The sequence below is a fragment of the Phyllobates terribilis genome, unplaced genomic scaffold (assembly GCF_046119375.1).
Source record: "Phyllobates terribilis strain yellow unplaced genomic scaffold, ASM4611937v1 Scaffold_4__5_contigs__length_816908805, whole genome shotgun sequence".
Lineage (NCBI taxonomy): Eukaryota > Metazoa > Chordata > Amphibia > Anura > Dendrobatidae > Phyllobates > Phyllobates terribilis.
The window spans coordinates 112195945-112217885 of record NW_027362764.1 but is presented as its reverse complement, the minus strand read 5'-3'; the positions used below and the strand labels follow the sequence as shown (position 1 = coordinate 112217885).

Below are 21941 nucleotides of genomic sequence, written 5' to 3'. Positions count from 1 at the left end.
AAGTCTCTTCTGCTTGTTGCCTGTCCTTAGCAGTGGTTTCGTAGTAGCTATTTTACCATGAAGGCCTGCTGCACAAAGTCACCTCTTAACAGTTGTTGTAGAGTTGTGTCTGCTGCTAGGACTCTGTGTGGCATTGACCTGGTCTCTAATCTGAGCTGCTGTTAACCTGCAATTTCTGAGGCTGGTGACTCAGATAAACTTATCCTCAGAAGCAGAGGTGACTCTCGGTCTTCCTTTCCTGGGGCGGTCCTCGTGTGAGACAATTTCTTTGTAGCACTTCATGATTTTTGCAACTGCACTTGGGGACACTTTCAAAGTTTTCCCAATTTTTCGCACTGACTGACCTTCATTTCTTAAAGTAATGATGGCCACTAGTATTTCTTTACTTAGCTGCTTTTTTCTTGCCATAATACAAATTCTAATAGTCTATTCAGTAAGACTATCAGCTGTGTATCCACCAGACTTCTGCACAACACAACTGATGGTCCCAACCCCATTTATAAGGCAAGAAATCCCACTTATTAAACCTGACAGGGCACACCTGTAAAGTGAAAACCATTTCCAGTGACTACCTCTTGAAGATCATCAAGAGAATGCCAAGAGTGTGCAAAGCAGTCATCAAAGCAAAAGGTGGCTACTTTGAAGAACCTAGAATCTAAGACATATTTTCAGTTGTTTCACGCTTTTTTGTTAAGTATATAATTCCACATGTGTTAATTCATAGTTTTGATGCCTTCAGTGTGAATGTACAATTTTCATAGGCATGAAAATACAGAACAATCTTTAAATGAGAAGGTGTGTCCAAACATTTGGTCTGTACTGTACATCAGTCAAAACTTTGGCGATTCCCCTTCATACAGTGGTGTTTCTTGTTATTGGAATGTGTAGATTTAGACTGAGGGCAGCAAAACCACGATGGGACACATATCGAAACAGAGGTAGTAAACACTTGTGAAACAAACCAGAATATGTGTTAAATATTAAATTCCTCAAAGGGCCCTGCTTTTACTGATGACTGTTTTATACAGTCTTGGCAAGCTGTTTCATCAGATAGTCACCTGGAATGGTTTCCAACCGTTTTGAAGGAGTTGCCAGAGGTGCTGAGCACTTCTTGGCTGCTTTGCCTTCACTCTGCATCCTTCTCATCCCAAAACATGTCAGTTGGGTTGAGATCGGTTAATCGTGAAGGCCATGTCATCTGGCTCGGCACTCCATTCCTCCCATTGGTTACATAACCTGGAGGTGTGTTTTGGGTCAATATCCTGTTGCAACACAAATGATGGTCCGCCTAAGTGCAAACCAGATGGGAGGGCCTGTCATTGCAGAATGTTTCGGAAGTGTGCCTTAAACTTGGAACAAACGATCAGTAGAAAAGTACCTCCACACCACCAAACCTACCCCTCCATGGTTCACAGTGGGCACTACTACATCTTTTCTGCATCTCACAAATACATCGTTGCTGGTACCAAAAATGTCAAACTGTCTCCTCAGACCACATTACAGATTTCCACTGATTTTATGCTCCAAACAAGTCTCCTATCTTTGCAGTCCTCAGAAATTTCTCATTTGCAGCACTTTAACTATAAAGACTGGCTTCTCTGTCTTCTCTGGACAGTTGAGATGTGTCTGCTTCTGGATGTCTGTGCATCACATGTGAGTACTGTTATTTGAGGTCATGTAAATTAGCATTTTCTCAGTCTTGTAACTGATGAACTTTACCTCTGCAGCAGAGGCAATTGTTGATCTTCCTTTCCTGGGGTTTTTCTCATGAGGGGCAGTGTCATCATGATGGTTTTCATGACTGCACTTAAGGATACCTTCAAGGTTCTAGCAATTGTCAGGATCCACTGTCCTTCATGTTTTAAAGTAATGATGGACTGTTGGTTTGTCTTTATCTAGTTGACTACTTGTTACCGTATTCTGGCTTGGAACAGTTATGAAACAGAGCTCCGCACTGTATGGAGCTGTGTACCAACACTACCTCTGCAAAACACACCTGATGCTCACAAACACTTGCTGAAGGCCAATGGCTCCACAAATTAACTATTGACAAGGCATTTCTGCCAGTTGGAAGCCATTCAAGGTGGCACTGGTGAAGCTGCTTGAGAAAATGCCAATAAGAACAAGAAAAACCATTGCATGAACAGGTGTGTCCAAACATTTGACCGGTACTGTTTATGGAAACCTTTTACATTACCTTTAATGAGACGACTTGTCTGAATTCTAGTTGGTTGAACAGTTGTAGAGAAATCTATAAAATGTACAGTACAGACCAAAAGTTTGGACACACCTCATTTAAAGATTTTTCTGTATTTTCATGACTATGAAAATTGTACATTCTCACTGAAGGCATCAAAACTATGAATTAACACATGTGGAATTATATACTTAACAAAAAAGTGTGAAACAACTGAAAATATGTCTTATATTCTAGGTTCTTCAAAGTAGCCACCTTTTGCTTTGATGACTGCTTTGCACACTCTTGGCATTCTCTTGATAAGCTTCAAGAGGTAGTCACCGGAAATGGTCTTCCAACAATCTTGAAGGACTTCCCAGAGATGCTTAGCACTTGTTGGCCCTTTTGCCTTCACTCTGCGGTCCAGCTCACCCCAAATCATCTCGATTGGGTTCAGGTCTGGTGACTGTGGAGGCCAGGTCATCTGGCGTAGCACCCCATCACTCTCCTTCTTGGTCAAATAGCCCTTACACAGCCTGGAGGTGTGTTTGGGGTCATTGTCCTGTTGAAAAATAAATGATGGTCCAACTAAACGCAATGTCATGAACCCATTGGGAGGGAATGGAGGACTTGGGGGCATGCTGAGAGTTGTAGTGTTGCAACAATTGGAAAGCCACAGATTGGGGAACACTGGTTTAGATTCACCTGAGAGCGGTGCATGGAGGACACTCATGTACAGAACAGATAAGTGTCATTTCTTCTGCTTGCAGGTATTCCATGGAGTTTGTAGAGGAAATTCACTACTTGACTATCCTAACACGTAAGACCTGGTTTTCTTTTCACTGAGCAGTGGGGGATCTAATGACTGAGTACTGACTTGATGGCAGCTGATTATGAAATGTCACCGAGGTCTTATTCATAAGCCGCACCGAGCTGTAAGAGCATTATGTTTACTAAAAGGGTTTATGGGATTATAATGAATAGACTGACAACTGGACGATCGCTGCCAACACAATATTTACAAAACCGATGTCTACAAATAAAGGGGTTAAACACTGGTGTGGGCGCCTCGCTCTCCTCCTCGCTGCCGGTGCTTGCTGTAATTGTAGAATCTGCCTTCATGTTACTATGGTAACGAAGCATCCGAATCCCGAAGGCCTAGACCTAAAGATAGATGTATGTGTAAAGATCACGCAAATCTGAGAATGGTAATGCTCAATTACTAAACACATGCCTATAATTGGATGTACCGGGATGATTAGTAGGACGGCAGCTCCATGTCCTACAGGGCTTTCATGCAGGAAATCTATGATGAAATCCTAAATGCATCATGCTTTATCATAATGACTCTTGGATCTGCTCACCTTTTGTCTTCTTACTAGTTGTGTCTCGCACTGGCTTCCTGGTCATGATCAGACACCTTTTTTTGAGCTCAAGAATAGTCGCTTTTGTATAGTTGAAGCCCAGTGTATCGTAGATCCTGTTTTAATCAATTAAGATATGCATAGTCCTCTACAGTGACTCATAAAGTGTGCACAGGGACCCACAAAGTGTGCCGCCATATGGCGCATCTCTACAGCAGATATTTTCTCCTAGAAACAATGCTTTTATGAAGTCGGGGGGACATATACAGTGGGTACGGAAAGTATTCACACCCCTTTAAATTTTTCACGCTGTTTCATTGCAGCCATTTGGTAAATTCTAAAAAGTTTTTTTTTTCCTCGTTAAAGTACACTCTGCAGTGTAGACATTTTTACAAATTTATTAAAAGAAAAACTGAACTATCACATGGTCATAAGTATTTAGACCCTTTGCTCAGTATTGAGTAGAAGCACCCTTTTGAGCTAGTACAGCCTTGAGTCTTCTTGGGAATGATGCAGCAAGTTTTTCACACCTGGATTTGGGGATCCTCTGCCATTCTTCCTTGCAGATCCTCTCCATTTCCATCAGGTTGGATGGTAAATGTTGGTGGACAGCCATTTTCAGGTCTCTCCAGAGATGCTGAATTGGGTTTAGGTCAGGGCTCTGGCTGGGCCAGTCAAGAATGGTCACAGAGTTGTTCTGAAGCCACTCCTTTTGTTATTTTAGCTCTGTGCGTAGGGTCATTGTCTTGTTGGAAGGTGAACCTTCGGCCAAGTCTGAGGTCCAGAGCACTCTGGAAGAGGTTTTCATCCAGGATATCTCTGCACTTGGCCGCATTCATGTTTCCTTCAATTGCAACCAGTCGCCCTGTCCCTGCAGCTGAAAAACACCCCCATAGCATGATGCTGCCATCACCATGTTTCACTGTTGGAATTGTATTAGGAAAGTGCTGAGCAGTGCCTGGTTTTCTCCACAAATATCGTTTACAATTATCATCAAAAAGTTCTATCTTCGTTTCATCAGACCAGAGAATCTTATTTCTCATAGTCTGTGAGTCCTTCATGTGTTTTTGAGCAAATTCTATGCGGGCTTTCATATGTCTTGCACTGATGAGAGGCTTCCGTTGGGCCACTCTGCCATAAAGGCCTGACTGGTGGAGGGCTGCAGTGATAGTTGACTTTGTGGAACTTTCTCCCATCTCCCTACTGAATGTCTGGAGCTCAGCCACAGTGATCTTGGGGTTCTTCTTTACCTCTCTCACCAAGGCTTTTCTCCTACGATTGCTCAGTTTGGGTGGACGGCCAGGTCTAGGAAGACTTCTGGTGGTCTCAAACTTCTTCCATTTAAGGATTATGGAGGCCGCTGTGCTCTTAGGAACCTTGAGTAATGCAGAAATTCTTTTGTAACCTTGGCCAGATCTGTGCCTTGCCACAATTTTGTCTCTGAGCTCCTTGGGCAGTTCCTTTTGAGCTCATGATTCTCATTTGGTCTGACATGCACTGTGAGCTGTGAGGTCTTATATAGACAGGTGTGTGCCTTTCCAAATCAAGTCCTATCAGTTTAATTAAACACAGCTGGACTTCAATGAAGGAGTAGAACCATCTCGAGGAGGATCACAAGGAAATGGACAGCATGTGACTTAAATATGAGTGTCTGAGCAAAGGTTCTGAATACTTATGACCGTGTGATATTTCAGTTTTTCTTTTTTAATAAATTTTCAAAAATTTCTACATTTCTGTTTTTGTTTTTTTTTCCGTCAAGATTGGGTGCAGAGTGAACTTTAATGAGAAAAAAATGAACATTTTAGAATTTACCAAATGGCTGCAATGAAACAAAGAGTGAAAAATTTAAAGGGGTCTGAATACTTTCCGTACCCACTGTAGATGTCAATAGGAGCCTATAAAAGTCTGCGAGGGATGTGTCATAACTTTACAATGCAGGTGGTAGATGGCCTTAAAGGGTCCGGTCCAAATCGATCAATCTCCAGTCACCCTGTGTGACTGGAGACTTACGAATCCCCCCAGCGCACGCACTGTGCGCTGCGAGGATTCTCCGGTTTCTTAGTCGGGACTGGAGGGTATATATGAGTTGTACATACTCCCGTCAGTGGGCACGGCCTCTCTTCCATACACTTGCATGAAGCGAGGCTGCGCCCACTAGTTGGCCATGTCACTAAATGGGGCGCGGCCTCGCTCAATACAAGTGTATGGAGCAAGGCCACGCCCACTAGAAGGCTTCTGCCCGAGAGTATGTATAACTCATACATACTCTGATCCCGACTCAGAAACCAATGAATGTGCACAGTGCCTGCTCTGGGGGGATTCATAAGTCTGCAGTCACATAGAGAGTGACTGCACACTTATCAATTTGGACCGGACAGCCCTTTTAATAAGTAAGATGTTTCAATCTTTTTATTTATAACTGCCCCTTTTATTATAAAGTGGTGAAAGCTCTGATTGAAACTTTTTTATTTCTCCACTCCATTGTGGACTTATGGGCTTCTGAATTTTAGTCCAATATGCCAACTTCCCCTTCAACCAAGGGGACGTTAATAGAGATTTTGCCCTGCGGGTGTTTATTTGCCATAAGAGGGCAGTGTCAGGCCATGTGCACAGTTTTTTGAGGTTTTTTTGGAGCAGAAACTCTCCAAATCCTCCTTTTAAATCTCAAAACTTGTCGAACGTCGAGTTACAGTTCAGTTTCTGCTACAAAAACTGAGCAAAAAGACTGTGTATACATAGATTCATGCAGGGGGGAAAAAAAGAAAATGCTCACTGAGAATAACAAAAACAGACTTTCTCATCTTAAGGCCACGGCCCCACTATCAGTATTTGGTCAGTATCCAGTCAGTATTTTTTCTCAGTAGTGGGAGCCAAAACCAAGTGAGGAATAATCAGAGAAAAGGTGTAATAGAAACAAGTCACCAATTCTGCATTTATCAACCACTCCTGGTTTTGACTCCCATTCCTGAGAAAAAATACTGACCATGTACGGATAGTGGGGCTGTGGCCTTACGCCTTCGCTCCCCATCGTTTTCTGTCATTACAGAACTAGGAGAGCTGCATGGGAGCGCAAGAGCAGAGAGGACATCATGTGAACAACGTTTGTAACATACAACGCCTTTAAACTACTACAGGTATTGGAAAATAAGGAGAATGACCATATTGACAAATACCTGTAGTATGTCCAGAGAGGGTTGTTTGTGAAAAACACTGCTTGCACAATGCTCTTCATGGCAGTAGCGCTCTCATTCTGCAGCTCTTCTTCCCCGGCACTGTAATAACAGGAATCAATGGAAGTGTGGAGTTCTCAGCATGAGATCAGTTTCATCAGATCATGCTGAAAAAGCCTGGCTTTGACATCGTTCATGGTCGTTTGCTCTTTTTTTTAACGTTGCCTTTTAATGATTGGAAAAAGTAAACACATCCATTGAAGAATATCAGTTAACACCTCCTTGTTTTAACAGGGATATTGACATATTAGGCACAGTCTAGAATTCAGTAGAAGATATGTCCACAACGGAGAAAAAAGGAAAAGAACATTTTAATCAGATCTTTAGCCACTTTATTATAAGGTAGGCAGCTACAAATAAAAGAAATAAGTAGCGAAAGGTTCACTCAGAGCTTTTTGAGACATTAAAGCGGTTTCTTGAATCAGTTTTCCCTTGGAAAAGTCATAATTTTATGTTCACACTGTTTCTGAGCAGATTCGCTTTTGTTTTTTTAACAGCTTCAGGTTTCCAAAAACCTCAAAATAAAGTGATGCAGACCATTTTTCAGACCTTTTTCACTCTGAAGCCACTCCATACTCCACAATTAAAGTCAATGGGAGTGGGGGCATTTTGGAGGCATATTTGCCTCCAAAAATGTTCTTTTTTCCCTTTTTAAGAAAATTTTTTTTTTTGCGGAAACAAAATGTGGGGGGGGGGCTAAAAAAAAATATATATATATTTTTTTTACAGAAAACATTCAAGAAAAACATAAAAAAAGCCTCAAAATTCTGGACATAACCTAATATATCAACATGAAAATGCAACCTTTAGGGTCTTGCTGTTCATATTTTACCCATCTATCCGCATCATTAGTGCTTTCATTTGCTTCAACTCATTCAAAACTGGAATAAATTCTGCCCTAAAACCCGCCTTGTAGCCAATGGCTCGGCATTCTTTACAGCTAGGTAATTAGATTTCTGTTGTATGAACTGAGATCTTTTTCACGCCCTGTGAAATCTTACTCTGCATATTGAATATGTTGAGAAATGAGATGATTCATGCACAAGTTTCACGGACTCTTCAGTCGGCAGCTCTCTTGACCCCCTGGGGCATTGCTTCTTGCTTTACCTGAGCGTTCAACACTGTCTGGATTTCATAAGTTATTTTATTACATTTCTAAGGAAATCTTTCCCCATTTTTACTGATTAAGTGAAACTTGTTCTATCTTGCTTGCGAGTTAATCATTCATGAGATTTCTATAGAGTGTTATATAAGATATGAGCCACAAGTGCAAAGAACACTCCTACAATAATCAGTTTTATTGCTTGTGCATTATCTTCACAATTAATAAATTATACTTGGTAAAAGCTGTATACCCACTGTATACTATAAGAATCTGCTTCTTCCGGTATGAAAGGGACCAGGAGTCCCCAACCTACAGCTCGAGAGCCACATGTGGTTCAGGGGCCCGTGATGTGTGGCTCGCGACTGTCTGCCGGCTTTCTGAATTAGCACCAGATATAGGAAAGACCTATAAGGCTGTGTGCCCACTATGCGTTTTTCTAGCGTTTTTGCTGCAGAATTTCCGCAGCGGAAATGCTTTAAAAATGCTTGGTAATACGTGCCCCATGGTCCCCAATGATAATCCCCATGTGCTGTGCACATGCTGCGGAAATTTCCGCTGCGGATTATCATTGCGGAAAAATCCGCAGCATGTCCATTATTTGTGAGTTTCCGCATGCGGATCTGACTACACAATGCATTTGAAAAACGCATGGCAAATCCGCAAGTAAAAATGCTTAAAAAATGCGTGTAAAATCCACATGCGTTTTTACTGGCAAGGACATGCAGAAATGCTGCGGAAAATTTCTGCTTCAATTCTGCATCGTGGGCACATAGCCTTAAGAGTAGATCTCTAGATGGTGACTATTGTGTGTAGCCCTGCACAGAAAAGCAGATCTTAAACCTCTGTCACATACAATAGGCCTGACAGGCACATCTCTTTTACTTTCTTTTCTCCTTCCTCACCCGATTGTGAGGAAATCCCCTCCCTCCAGGTTAAGTAAATGGTTTTTTTTGCACCTGATTATGTGTAGTCTCTTTTATTACATCCCTATGAAGGTCACTGATCACTTTTAGAGCACTGAAATTGCAAACATTAGATATTATAGGTATTTTTCTAGCCTGCGCCTGACAGTCACATTGTATGTGAACTCGTTAGAACCGATATTGTATGTGTTAACAGGGGTAAGATGGGAAACCCTGGAACTTGGAATACTGTTGTGTGATTTCAGCGTAAAAGCTTTTTGCTGTCATTATACCGGTAATGGGGGGTGTTGGGTATCACTACTGTGAGTGGGGCAGGAGCTGAATATGGCTTGCGACCCTGTTTCATAGCTGTAGGTGGCTTTCATGGTCAGAAAAGTTGGGGACCTCTGCCTTAGACCATAGATGGCTATGTATGGGCTTGGCCAATCGGCCAGCACCTATGTCTCCTGACTCCTCCATACGTAGGCGCGCTCGCTTTACTGAGTGCTTCTGTGCTTTATACATGAGTTGCTGCCAGCCTCCTGGAAGCCCCTATTCAAATAGACTGTTGGCCAACAGGTTTGTCTGACTTTAGTTTAAGGCTTCTCTCGAGGACCGATTTTAACACTTGGGCTATGTTCACATGTCCAGTAGTCATCCGTTGACAAAAAATTGTGCAGACGCAACTTTTTTTGTCCAGCTTAAAAAAAAACTGATTTCCATTGGATCCTTTTTTGTAAATTTTGAAGTCTATGGAAAACAGATCCATTAGTTAGCCATCCATTTTTCTTTCATTTGAAAAGGACCCGTTTTTAGCTTTCTGGATCAGTTTCAAATGGTAGAAAAATGTTAAAACAAAAATGTTACAAATGTTAAAAAAAAAACAGATCCAGTTGAAATCATATTTATTTATTTTTTGCCGGACAAAAAAAGTTGTCTGCACCACTTTTTTTATCAACTGATTGCTACTGGTTCCATTCTAACGGATAACTACTGGACATGTGGACTGAAGGACACATCTGACAGATGTGAGTTAGCGATCCTCCATATCTACCAGGAATAGTTGATGCAAAAGATAAAAAAAGACAAGTTATGGCTCCTCTTAGCACAATAAACCCAATACATGGTGGAGATGTATGTATATTAGTTGGGAGTGAGTACACTTGCCTTTTGGGGTTGTGCAAGGTTCACCCTGGTGTAAAGGCTTGTGGAATTGTGGTCTGTCAGCTGCTGCTTATATCTGGAGCGATGGTAGGACAAGTACACAACGGTTTGGCTAAAAAAAAATACAGGCCATGGACACTGCTGCTCTCGACTGTCCAGGGGACAAAAGTGCTCAAGGTTTCTCTGTTGGTAAGATATTCAGGCTACAAGTTTCGACCCTGAATTGCCATCTTCATCAGGCCGGTACAATAAACGTGCACGTGATACAAGTAGTGAAAAAAGCTCCAAGTATGGGGCCTTATGATAAAGTTAGCATAACAGAAGGCAGTATGTACAATAAAAAAACAGCGCAAACACAAGTCATGTATTAAAATTGTTTTGTGAGAAGTGCAGGGTGGTAGTAGTGGCGAGGGACCGTTGTTGTGTTCATACACCCTGGCTCCCTGACAAAGACTAATGTCCCCATTCTTCTGTGCTGTGCTTGTGGTGCAGAACATTCACATTTTGGTCGCAGATCTCGGTCTTCGGTTTTTCCACTTCAGGAACCACCGCACACACAATAGGGGACTCCCACTCTATTTCATAAAAAAACCCTTTACTTAACAGTCCAACTTCAACACGAGGGAACTTGCAGTATTGGGTACATCCTTTTCCAGGTTCACAGTTCATTGCACAGCATATTTTAATATTCAATGTCAGTTAGTCCTGAGCTATCCCTTCCATAGTCGACCTCTTTAGCCTCTGAGACTCTCGCAGTTTTAAGAGTCCCGTTCCATTTCCTCTGTACTATTTCCCTGTCCGACTTCCCCTTCTGGGAATATTTTGAGACAAGCTACTCTGCTGACTCCTGTGCACCGTAGGCCCCGACCATTAAGGGAAAGTCGTTTTAGAGTTCCTGACTAACGTTCCTCTGCTGCTGGTCGGACCGGGTTTCTGTGCCCCCTGGACCTCCAACTACTGCTCTGTCACATCTCTCCCTCAGACTCTAACTAACTGACAGGAAAAACCGTTGCTCTGCCCTGGCGGCCCAAACTCCTCCCCCTTTTGACTTGGCCAATCACCAGTCCTCCTCAGGTTGCTGGGCAGACTTCCCCGTTACTACTCCAGCTCCTCTTACACTGGAGCTATTGCTACCACATTAACTGTTTCTATCCTAAACTATTGTGCCCACCACTGCACTGTACCCTTCTCCTGATCTAATACTCTATCTATACGTAACCTATACTGACCCTATAAAGAAAACATCAGACATGAGGTCACATACATACTCGTATATAAACACCGAGTACAACGATATGTCCATAAAGAGGGAAGAGGCGCATGACCGTCCCGGTCATCCTCTTACAATTGATATGGTGGTCAAACCGTATGGACATAGTAATGGAAAGCATTATAAGAAAGATTAAGGTGTTTTCTGCCGAAAGACAATAGAAACTCTCTCTCCAAAGTGAATGGACAATGATGCGTTGACCCGCAGACAATTTTATCGTCCATCATGTTTCAATGATAAAAGTAAATTAAAAGTTGTTGAGAAACTAGGAGGCCTCTCAGGTTCATCCAAATAAATCGCCTCTGCGGAAAATCCTCTGCTTTTGACGACCTAAAAAAATGATTAGAGAAACAATGACAAATGTCACTCTGGTAATATTATATTACAATGGCTTCTTTATTGAACCACTTGCTTGTAGATGTCGTAACAAGGACGATTGTTTGAAAAGAGAATATTCAATTGTGCTGTAAATGTAACACAGTTTTTGTTGTTAGGAAAGGAAATTGATTATTCATGAGCAGTAAGACAATGTAGTGGGCAATTCTAGTTATTTTTTTTTTTTGGATGCCCATTGAGCCTTTCTCCTCAGTACAAGTGCTGTATTAAAACAAACGACAATGCCGTTTTGAAGAAAGTGGGCCGTTCTAAGTAAGCAGGGGATTAAAATGATACCTTGGTTGTTGAAATCTGTCCTGTGGTTCTTGTATAATCTTTACTTTCAGTTTGGAGATAATGATATGATCGTGCTTTGGGGTGGCCTGTGGAGGGCGCTCTATCTGGTGCTCTGATTACTTATTCTTCTGTATGCTCTTATGACAGCTCTGTGCCTTTACTGACCTGCCTGCTATTTTACCTAGTCCTAAACTACTAGATGCATTATGTAAAATAGAAGGCAGGTCAGTGAAGGCACAGTGAGGCGTCATAAATAATACAGATGAATATGTAAGCAGAGCACCAGATAGAGTGCCCCCACAGGCCGCCCCGGAGCACGAGCATATCATTATCTCCAAACTGAAAGTAAAGATTACACAAGAACCACAGGACAGATTTCATCAACCAAGGTATCATTTTAATCAGTGTAATGTTGCCTGTCTGACAGTGTATGTAGTTTACTGAGCACAATCCTGCTGACCCATTGGCACTAACTACCCTATAAGTTGTTGAGGCTTTACGCATGAGACAGAATATTTTCCCAAATGAAGAGAAGCCCACTAACACACAGCTATTTTGAAGTAGGATAGCAGTTGGCAGGGTGAGAGGCCATTGAAAAAAAAACACACACCTACAATCCGTGATTAGACTGACCCCCTCAGACAATGCGTTTGCCCCGTTTTTTGACCTGATAAGTCCTATGAGGTCCAGGAGAAGACAACACCATATAAAGCTAACTTTGGAGCCAATGACTTGCCCCTATGGTCTATCATAAATTGATCCTTATTGACAACATAGCTTGGGCCCACGAGTTCCAAACCACCCTAGCCCAGCACTGTGTATAACACCATTTATTTTTTACTATGTACTGGGTATCAATGTGTTTATTTGACTTATCTCAATCTCCACCATCTGTACCGATATATTTGGTGTAGACCAGACCTGGGCAAAGTGTGGCCCATGAGCCACATCCGGCCCTCTGGCTGTTCCAGTCCGACCCGCAGACCGAGAAAGCCGAGGGGCTGAAGACAGTGGTCCACGGGCTGCACAGAGCGAGCCCGCTCGCTGTCACCGCTGACTGCATTAAGCCCCCGTCTCACATAGCGATATCGCTAGCGATATCGCTGCTGAGTCACGGTTTTGGTGACTCACCAGCGACCTCACCAGCGATGTCGCTGTGTGTGACACTTTGCAACGATCAGGCCCCTGCTGTGAGGTCGCTGATCGTTGCAAAGTGTCCTGGACCATTTTTTGGTCGTTGGCCTCCCGCTGGCCAGCACACATCGCTGTGTGTGACCAGCGGGACCAACGATCTGGCTGGTAACTATGGTAAACATCGGGTTACTAGGGGCACGCGCGCACTTAGTAACCCGCTGTTTACCATGGATACCACTCTGCTACGGTGCACGGAGGCTCTCGCGCACCGTAGCAGAGTGGTATCCATGGTAAACAGCGGGTTACTAGGGGCACACGCGCACTTAGTAACCCGATGTTTACCATAGTTACCAGCCTGCTCCTGCTTGCAGCAGGCTGGTAACGGGAGCAGGACATCGTGGAACGATTCTTTCCACGATATCGCTGCTTCCCTGATCGCTGGTGAGCCTGCCTGTTTGACAGCTCACCAGCGATGTATTAGCGATGCAGCAACGATCCCTGACAGGTCGTATCGTTGTCGGGATCGCTGCTGCATCGCTTAGTGTGACGGGGCCCTTAGTGTAGGAGGGGACTCTGGCCCCAATCAGCGTGTGAAACAGCTGATGCAATGACGCAAGGAGCAGAGACAGCGCCGGGGAAAGCAAGGTAAGTATGTGATTTATTTATTTTTTCTCATGTGTACGGAATGTTTGGATGTACATGGGGAGGCTGTGTGGGGCTCATGCTGTATATGGGGAGGCTGTGTGGGTCTCATACAGTATATGGGGAGGCTGTGTGGGGCTCATGCTGTAGTTAGGGAGGCTGTGTGAGGCTCATGCTGTAGTTGGGGAGGCTGTGTGGGGCTCATGCTGTATATGGGGAGGCTGTGTGGGGCTCATACAGTATATGGGGAGGCTGTGTGGGGCTCATGCTGTAGTTAGGGAGGCTGTGTGAGGCTCATGCTGTAGTTGGGGAGGCTGTGTGGGGCTCATGCTGTATATGGGGAGGCTGTGTGGGGCTCATACAGTATATGGGGAGGCTGTGTGGGGCTCATGCTGTAGTTAGGGAGGCTGTGTGAGGCTCATGCTGTAGTTGGGGAGGCTGTGTGGGTCTCATGCTGTATATGGGGAGGCTGTGTGAGGCTCATGCTGTAGTTGGGGAGGCTGTGTGGGGCTCATGCTGTATATGGGGAGGCTGTGTGGGGCTCATGCTGTAGTTGGGGAGGCTGTGTGGGGCTCATGCTGTAGTTGGGGAGGCTGTGTGGGGCTCATGCTGTAGTTGGAGAGGCTGTGTGGGGCTCATGCTGTAGTTAGGGAGGCTGTGTGAGGCTCATGCTGTAGTTGGGGAGGCTGTGTGGGGCTCATGCTGTAGTTGGAGAGGCTGTGTGAGGCTCATGCTGTAGTTGGGGAGGCTGTGTGGGTCTCATGCTGTATATGGGGAGGCTGTGTGGGGCTCATGCTGTAGTTGGGGAGGCTGTGTGGGGCTCATGCTGTAGTTGGGGAGGCTGTGTGGGGCTCATGCTGTAGTTGGGGAGGCTGTGTGGGGCTCATGCTGTAGTTGGGGAGGCTGTGTGGGGCTCATGCTGTAGTTGGAGAGGCTGTGTGGGGCTCATGCTGTAGTTAGGGAGGCTGTGTGAGGCTCATGCTGTAGTTGGGGAGGCTGTGTGGCTCATACTGTAGTTGGGGAGGCTGTGTGGGGCTCATGCTGTAGTTGGGGAGGCTGTGTGGGGCTCATGCTGTAGTTGGAGAGGCTGTGTGGGGCTCATGCTGTAGTTGGGGAGGCTGTGTGGGTGCTGATGCTGTATATGGGGAGGCTGTGTGGGGGCTCATGCTGTAGTTGGGGAGGCTGTGTGGGGCTCATGCTGTAGTTGGGGAGGCTGTGTGGGGCTCATGCTGTAGTTGGGGAGGCTGTGTGGGGCTCATGCTGTAGTTGGGGAGGCTGTGTGGGTGCTCATGCTGTATATGGGGAGGCTGTGTGGGGGCTCATGCTGTAGTTGGGGAGGCTGTGTGGGGGCTCATGCTGTAGTTGGGGAGGCTGTGTGGGGCTCATGCTGTATATAGGGAGGCTGTGTGGGGGCTCATGCTGTATATGGGGAGGCTGTGTGGGGGCACATACGATATATAGAAGGCGCTGCATTAGGTTCAAACGGTATATAGGGGGATGTCAGCATACTTATTTCTGCTCAATATTACATGATACAATTAATATAGTTATTAATATAGTAATTATAATTAATATGTTGATAATATTGAACAGAATTAATTTCAGCATATTCGTTTGGCCCTCCACAACATTCACAGTCTGTCATGTGGCCCCTTTGGAAAATGAATTGCCCACGCCTGGTTTAGACAATTGTGTAAGCTTTACATTTATTTACTGTACAATTTATTGTTTTATTAGTATTTTTATGGGGATCAAATGAGAAACTTTCATTATAACCTGATTCATTTAAATGGCAGATTTTTCAGGCCACCTGTGAAGATCCTTGAAAGTCTTGGTTTCCATCCTCTCCCACAACATTTCGATATGATCCATCTAAGCTTTTACCCTTCTCTCTCCTGCTTTTTTTCTCGATAGGTGTAGCCGATGAACTAGGCCTTGCAGAAGAATGCAGACGTCGGGGACAGAATGCTTTGCCGTCAAGCAGTAGGTCTTCCAGAACTCACAAATCTACTGGCCTTTCTCGACATGGTCACACCTACATTAGTGATGAGGAGGAGGAGGACCGGCCGCGAGGCTCAAACCTCTTCGGGGATTCTCATCTTTATTCCTCAGGTGTGCAAAGAGAGAGTGGAGAGGAAGTTATAGATAATGATTTGTGTATCAGTCAGTCAAGTAAATGCACAACGCTGCCAAAGAAAAGCTGCAAACACTGCTGTATCCTGCTGTAATAACAGGTTTCCATGTGTGCAAACAGTGAGGATAAACATATGGATTTTACAGCTGTCAGAAACATAACTTCTTGTTCAAGTGTTCCTAAGCATATTCTACAGATATTGTCCTCCTTATCTGCAGCCTATAGCGTTACACTAATCCATTTATAATGATTTCACAGGAAGTTAAAGAGGTTGGCCACTACTTTATTGATGACCTATCCTTGGGATAGGCAATCAATATCTGATCGGTGGAGGTGCGACACCTGACCACCCCAAATCAGCTGTTACCGGCGCCAGATTAAAGTTCTTGACTGCTGCCGGAACACAACAGCTCCGTCATTTCTATAGTGGCCGCGGCCTGTTACTGCACATCCATCCACTATTCCTGTGAATAGGGGGGAGTGGATCTACAGCACCCGGCTGTGGCCATTATAGTTAAGTCTATCCCGAGGCCATGAACAATAAAAAAAAAAAAAGCAGTAGCTAACCTCTTTAAGTTTACACAGGACTATGTGCTGCCAATACCAATGATTTTCAGACCTACAAGCGTTTTACTTATTCGTTGGGTGATTTTCAACCTGTTTAGACAGGCTGATTAAATGGAACTTACAAAATGTCATTTTCTGACTATCAACCCATCTAAATAGGTCGTATATATTTTAGTTGTCCTAACAATTAAATCCCCAATGTAAGCAGAAATGTAAAGCATCACAGGCTGACTGCAAGTTTTCCTAAACTTATACATGTATAGGGGACTCAATAAAACAAAGATCCGACCACTATAAGGTATTAAATAATCCCTCCAATGAACGTTTTTCTCATTAAATCTGTGTATGTAGGGTAGTGTGCGTTTATTAATAACTTGACGTTCCGCCGCTTTCTCAGGGATCCAGCGCCGTTCTGCTCCTCTTCTCAGTGACATCATCGCACTTAACACTACCTGGCTCACTCTATGCTCTATGTATGTATGCTCTACAATGTGAGTATATGGAGCCTTGTTCTAACACTCCATAGACTTACATTGTAAAAGTCACTTCTGAGTCACCCACAAAGGCATTCTGTGACGGCGCTGGACACCAGGGAGAGCGGCGGTAGGCTAGTATATTAATACACTACATTACATGCATGTACACACAGATTAAATTAAAAAATATATTTATGGGAGGACTTCTTTAAGATATCAGTGAGCACAGAATTTAAGGGTATGCTCTCACAGGACAGATGCACTGCAGACTTGCAGAATATGATATTGTAAGAAATTGACAGCTGAAATTGACCTGCAATGTGTGGACTTAAAATGCAAAGGGTGAAAGATGCAACTAAATAAAGCGCACGTTTCAGTGCAGTTTTTTCGCTGCTAAAAAGCCAAACCGTAGGAACATCCACCTTAAGTGAAGGTCCAGATGCAGCATCTTTTTTTGTGAATAATTTCCACAGCAAATATGCAAACAATCTGCAGTTTGGATTTTGCAGAATTTTCATGCAGAATCTGTAAGGAGGTTAAATAAAAAGTCAATGGTTTTGCTGTGGATCTGGGAGAAATTCACAAACCACTCATTACATTACTTATAGATGTGATTGTAGAATGTTTTTCCCATTCACATCCGCTTCTCTGGTAAGAGGTTTAGAAAAACGTTTCCATAAATATTATACTGTAAGTAGCAGCATATTTGTGGCACAGACTCTGCGACATACATCTACAGGAAAAACACCACATAAATATATATACCACAATATTCCATTGTTAACTATATTTACAGTTGTTCTTTTACAAACAACACAAAAAGTGTGGCAAAATTGTATGTAATGCATGTCGTGGTACCACAATCTGCATCCCATAGTCTATCTACAGATTTTTGGCTGCATTAATTAATCAATGAAGATTCCTCTAGTTTTGGCTTCTTATATTCAAATATCTCCATTTCTGAATCCCACCTTAATAATCCATGTTGGAATTGTGCATCCTCCGTTTCTTACCATGACATAAGTCTCGCCCCTAGAGCTGCACCGTCCGCTCTTATCTTCCATTTGCTTAGAATGTTTCTCTCTATGAACATATAACAAGTCTAAGGGACGCTGACTAACCTCATAAGAAGTCAGCAGCGACAGGTGATACTCCAGGCTGCAATGTTTGCCACGAAACTCCCAGGTGCAGAGAGCAGATTCACACTTGATATAGTTATATATTCTGCTTTGCCTCTTAAACTCCTTATTGAAGATGCATATTTATGTAAGATGCCTGTATATGTATTTTCTGGACATAAGCTTGTACGTATGACTACGTAACGGAAATACTAACTGCAAGACGACATAAAAAAGCAACGACTCGCAATGCTGCCTCCACTTATCCTAAATCCCAGTAATGCCTCCTTGCATGACATATTGTAATCCATTGAGTTGTGAGAACACTATGGAAGTGGATGACTATCACATCATCTAAAGACAGTATCTCCATTTAAGAAAAAAAAAAAAGGAAGTGATTTATCTTCCTCCCTTTTCATGTTAGACTATGTTCACATTACTGTTCGAACGTTCTATTTTTCTGTTACATTTTGAGCAGCAGAAAAATTGAATTAAAGGGGTTGTCCCTATTCAGAAAATCTTGTAAAATAACGGATCTTTTTTTACTTAAAGAAGTTGTCCACTACTTGGACAACCCCCTTTCATACCCCACATTTGACCCCGATAAATGCGCCGTTCCAGCGATGTCAGCACTCGCTCTCATGCAGCTGTTGTGACACGTGAGCCCGGCTCCCAATCAGCGTCACTGTCCCCGGCCTTTGTACGAATCGAACATTAAGAGTAAGTATGGGCTGCAGCTGATATCTCACTTCTTCTTTATGTTCAGTTCGTGCAAAGGCGAAGACAGTGACGCTGATTGGGCGCCAGGCTCACGTGTCGCAACACCACACGGGAGCCTCGGGACCGCGAGTGCCGACATCACTGGAATGGCACCGGAGGTGAGTATAAGCTTTTTTTCATTTTATCAGGGCCAAACATTTAGATCAAGAAGGGGTTGTCCTAGTAGTGGACAACCCCTTTAAGGTCTCCTAATCCAGCTCTGAGTCTCTGCTCCGGTATCCAGCATTGGCTGCAGCACTAACGTCACATCATGAGTGTGGCTGTTAATCTATAAGCCCAGCCGCTCCGCCCGTGTAGACGGAACGCCCCCTTCAGATCTGCTGAGTGAGATCCAATTAATGTCAAAAATTGTTTTCCTAACCAATGCCAATAGAAGTTGAGGACCCCATAGATTATTATATGGTCCGTCTTTGTTCCGTTTTATGTTTCAGTCTTTAGAATGGAAGAAAAAAGTTCTGCATGATTTGCTTTTTCTTCTGTTGTAAGAACAAAGACAAAAAGGAACTTAAACAGACCCGATAATAATCATTGGGGTCCTTCTGCTTCTAATTATATCAGTTATGAAAAGGATCAGATTTTGACATTATTCCGTTAGTCTGTTTCTCAAAACAGAAGAGACAAATAGATTGTCCGAATGGACATGTGAGCATAGATTTAGGATTTCTAGGTTTCTCTCTATCGCCATTTCAGTCTATTCACACTGGTTCCTTGTCACCATTTGGTTGATTCTTAATTACCTATTACTGTTGTATATGATTTAGAAGACCACAGAACTTCGCTTTGTGAGCCGGTATCTACATTACATTTCCCAAAAAACATTCGGTGACTTGACAGATTTGGCACATGTACCATCATGCACACCCTGGACAAATATTTTGAAGAAGGAGATACAAACAGCAATTAGTAACAATTACATGCAAGAAGAAAAAAGAAATTGGTTGGCACAGCTTCTTTAGTGTGCTACTAGTCAATATAGACCAGGAAATAACAAAGCCTTGTTTCACTTGCTTTGAGGGACTGTGTGGAGCTAGGGAAGATGCTGTTTGGCCCACAGTTATCACACCAGAGCCAGCATTGCTTAGAAGAGCATAGGTAACCAGCGAACCAGGGAATCTCATTATAAAGGTCCTAAAATCAGATTTTCTTTTCATTGCCAAAACTTTTGACTTAAATTGTATCTAATAGAGGATTAAGTAGCATATGAAAAAAGGAGAAAAGCTGAGCACTGTGATAAATTGTATTTATTTATTTTACTCACTTATATAGCGCCATTAATTCCACAGTACTTTAGACTTCATCATTTTCCCTATTGGACTCACAATCTAAATTTTCTATCTCGATGTCTTTGGAGTATGGGAGGAAACCTGGGGAACCCGGAGGAAACCCACGCAAACACGGGGAGAGCATACAAACTCCTTGCAGATGTTGTCCTTGGTGGGATTTGAACCCAGGACCCCAGCGCTGCTCTTCTAACCACATAATACATACATAATACAATCCTGCTCCAAATCACATACATGAATAGATGTGATTTGAAGCAGGAAATCTCAGCAGAGTAAATCTTAACAGGACTCCTAGAACAGACAGTAAGAGTCCTGCTTACCCCACCCGCACAGGCAATGTCAATCAACCTGTGTGAGTAGGGTTAGCAGGAGTCTTACTGTCTTTCTCCAGGAGTCCTGTTAAGACTTACTGTGCTTTTTACTCAAAAATCCTCCTCCAAATCACAACTTTGTAGATTAGAGCACAACTTTTACCCCTGTATCAGATGCTGTTCTCAGACACTGCAGCATACAACGTCCAGCTGGTTACCTTTAAGTTGAGTTAATATTTTACCTATTTCTCCATCATCATCATTTGACATCTTCAGATCCCTTCACAAAGAGATTTAACATTGGGCTGGATCTCAAACTTAAACAAAAGGATTCTTTTAATGGATTTTACAGATCACTACCGGCTTAGACTGCAGGGGGTTGGTACAATGGATATAAGTAAAGTGATGGTTATTTACTGGTGATTTGTTTTGGAATTAATGGACGTTAAGGACAAGAATGTCCAGTGTTTTTCAACAAATATTCCGTAAATGTAGATGATAAACTTTACAACCTGTCAAAGTTGTTCATAGACCATTTTTCCTCAGGACCTAAAGAAGCGAGCAAGAGGAAGAGGCAGAAGCACCGAGAGGAGCAGAAGAAAATCAAGTCTTCCAAACCGTACCACTAACGTGGACCCTAATGATCTACATACCGTACACCGAAGAGCACCACCGTTCCATGGCCGCAACATTAACACCTATTTGTTTTTGTATATATATAATTTTTATTTGAAGCTTTCTCACCTTTATTAGACTGAAAGTAAATTTGTAGAGATGGCTCCTGCCGCTGGTGGCCCATCGTTCTGCACACTGTGAATTAATTTCCCTCTGCTGGTCCATCTTTACACTGTGATCAGCAAATGTAAACCTGCTCAGCACAGGGAATCGTATTCACGGGATGTCGGATAGATTGCGGTGCCCTTGAGTTTGGTTCAATGCTTTTGTTATTTTACAGAATTTTGAGGGGTTTAAATTATATTGTGGTTGCACTAGAAATTTTTGTTTCATTTTTTTTTTTTTTTAGTGTATGAAGCAGTCGGTACATAAACGTATATAACATGCTTAGTAGTAAAGGATTTTTAGTTTGGCAGTAGAACAGGTTTGCCCATGCTTGTTAAAAATAAAAATCTGTGTACCCTGCCTTGGAAATAAATGTGCCACACTGGTTCATGTGGAATACGGTCTGTGTTTTTATTTTGTGAGGTGGGTATACATTAGTATGTGACTGTTTCGTCTAATTAGGTGATTTGTTGAAAACTAACACTTAAAGAGGTTGTTTTATAAAGATTTCTAAACATGGATGTCATTAATTGGTCTCACAGGCCCGTGAAATGTGGACTGTGATTGGATCACAATACTGGGCCTGACCGCTAGGTCTCCTGACCCGAGCCTCATATAATTAAAGGGGTTGTCCAGTACACGGACAACCCCTTCCCAATCCTTATGTTTCCTCCAAGTAAAATAATAACACCTACGCACACCTCTGGTGCGGGCGCCGTTCCACCAATGTCGACCCTGGCTTTCTCGGGGCAGAGAAGGAGTTGTCCGAGTAGTGGACAACAACTGTAGGAGAGCTGGTGGTCGGACCAAGTATAACGATCCGTGCGTATTTC

At 43.1% G+C, this 21941-nt stretch overlaps 1 protein-coding gene across 3 annotated transcripts in view; it reads left to right on the top strand.

The window, feature by feature from the left end:
* Positions 1-21456, top strand: part of DNAJB6 (DnaJ heat shock protein family (Hsp40) member B6) — a 115464-nt gene extending 94008 nt beyond the window's left edge. For 2 of the 3 annotated variants that reach the window (XM_073677687.1, XM_073677686.1), the window contains 2 exons: positions 15574-15771; positions 20875-21456. In XM_073677687.1, coding sequence (XP_073533788.1) covers positions 15574-15771; positions 20875-20957 — 281 coding nt within the window. In that variant the 3' untranslated portion in view covers positions 20958-21456. The remainder of the gene's footprint in view (positions 1-15573; positions 15772-20874) is intronic. The other variant, XM_073677685.1, reaches the window with a different exon arrangement.
* Positions 21457-21941: the final 485 nt, after the last annotated feature.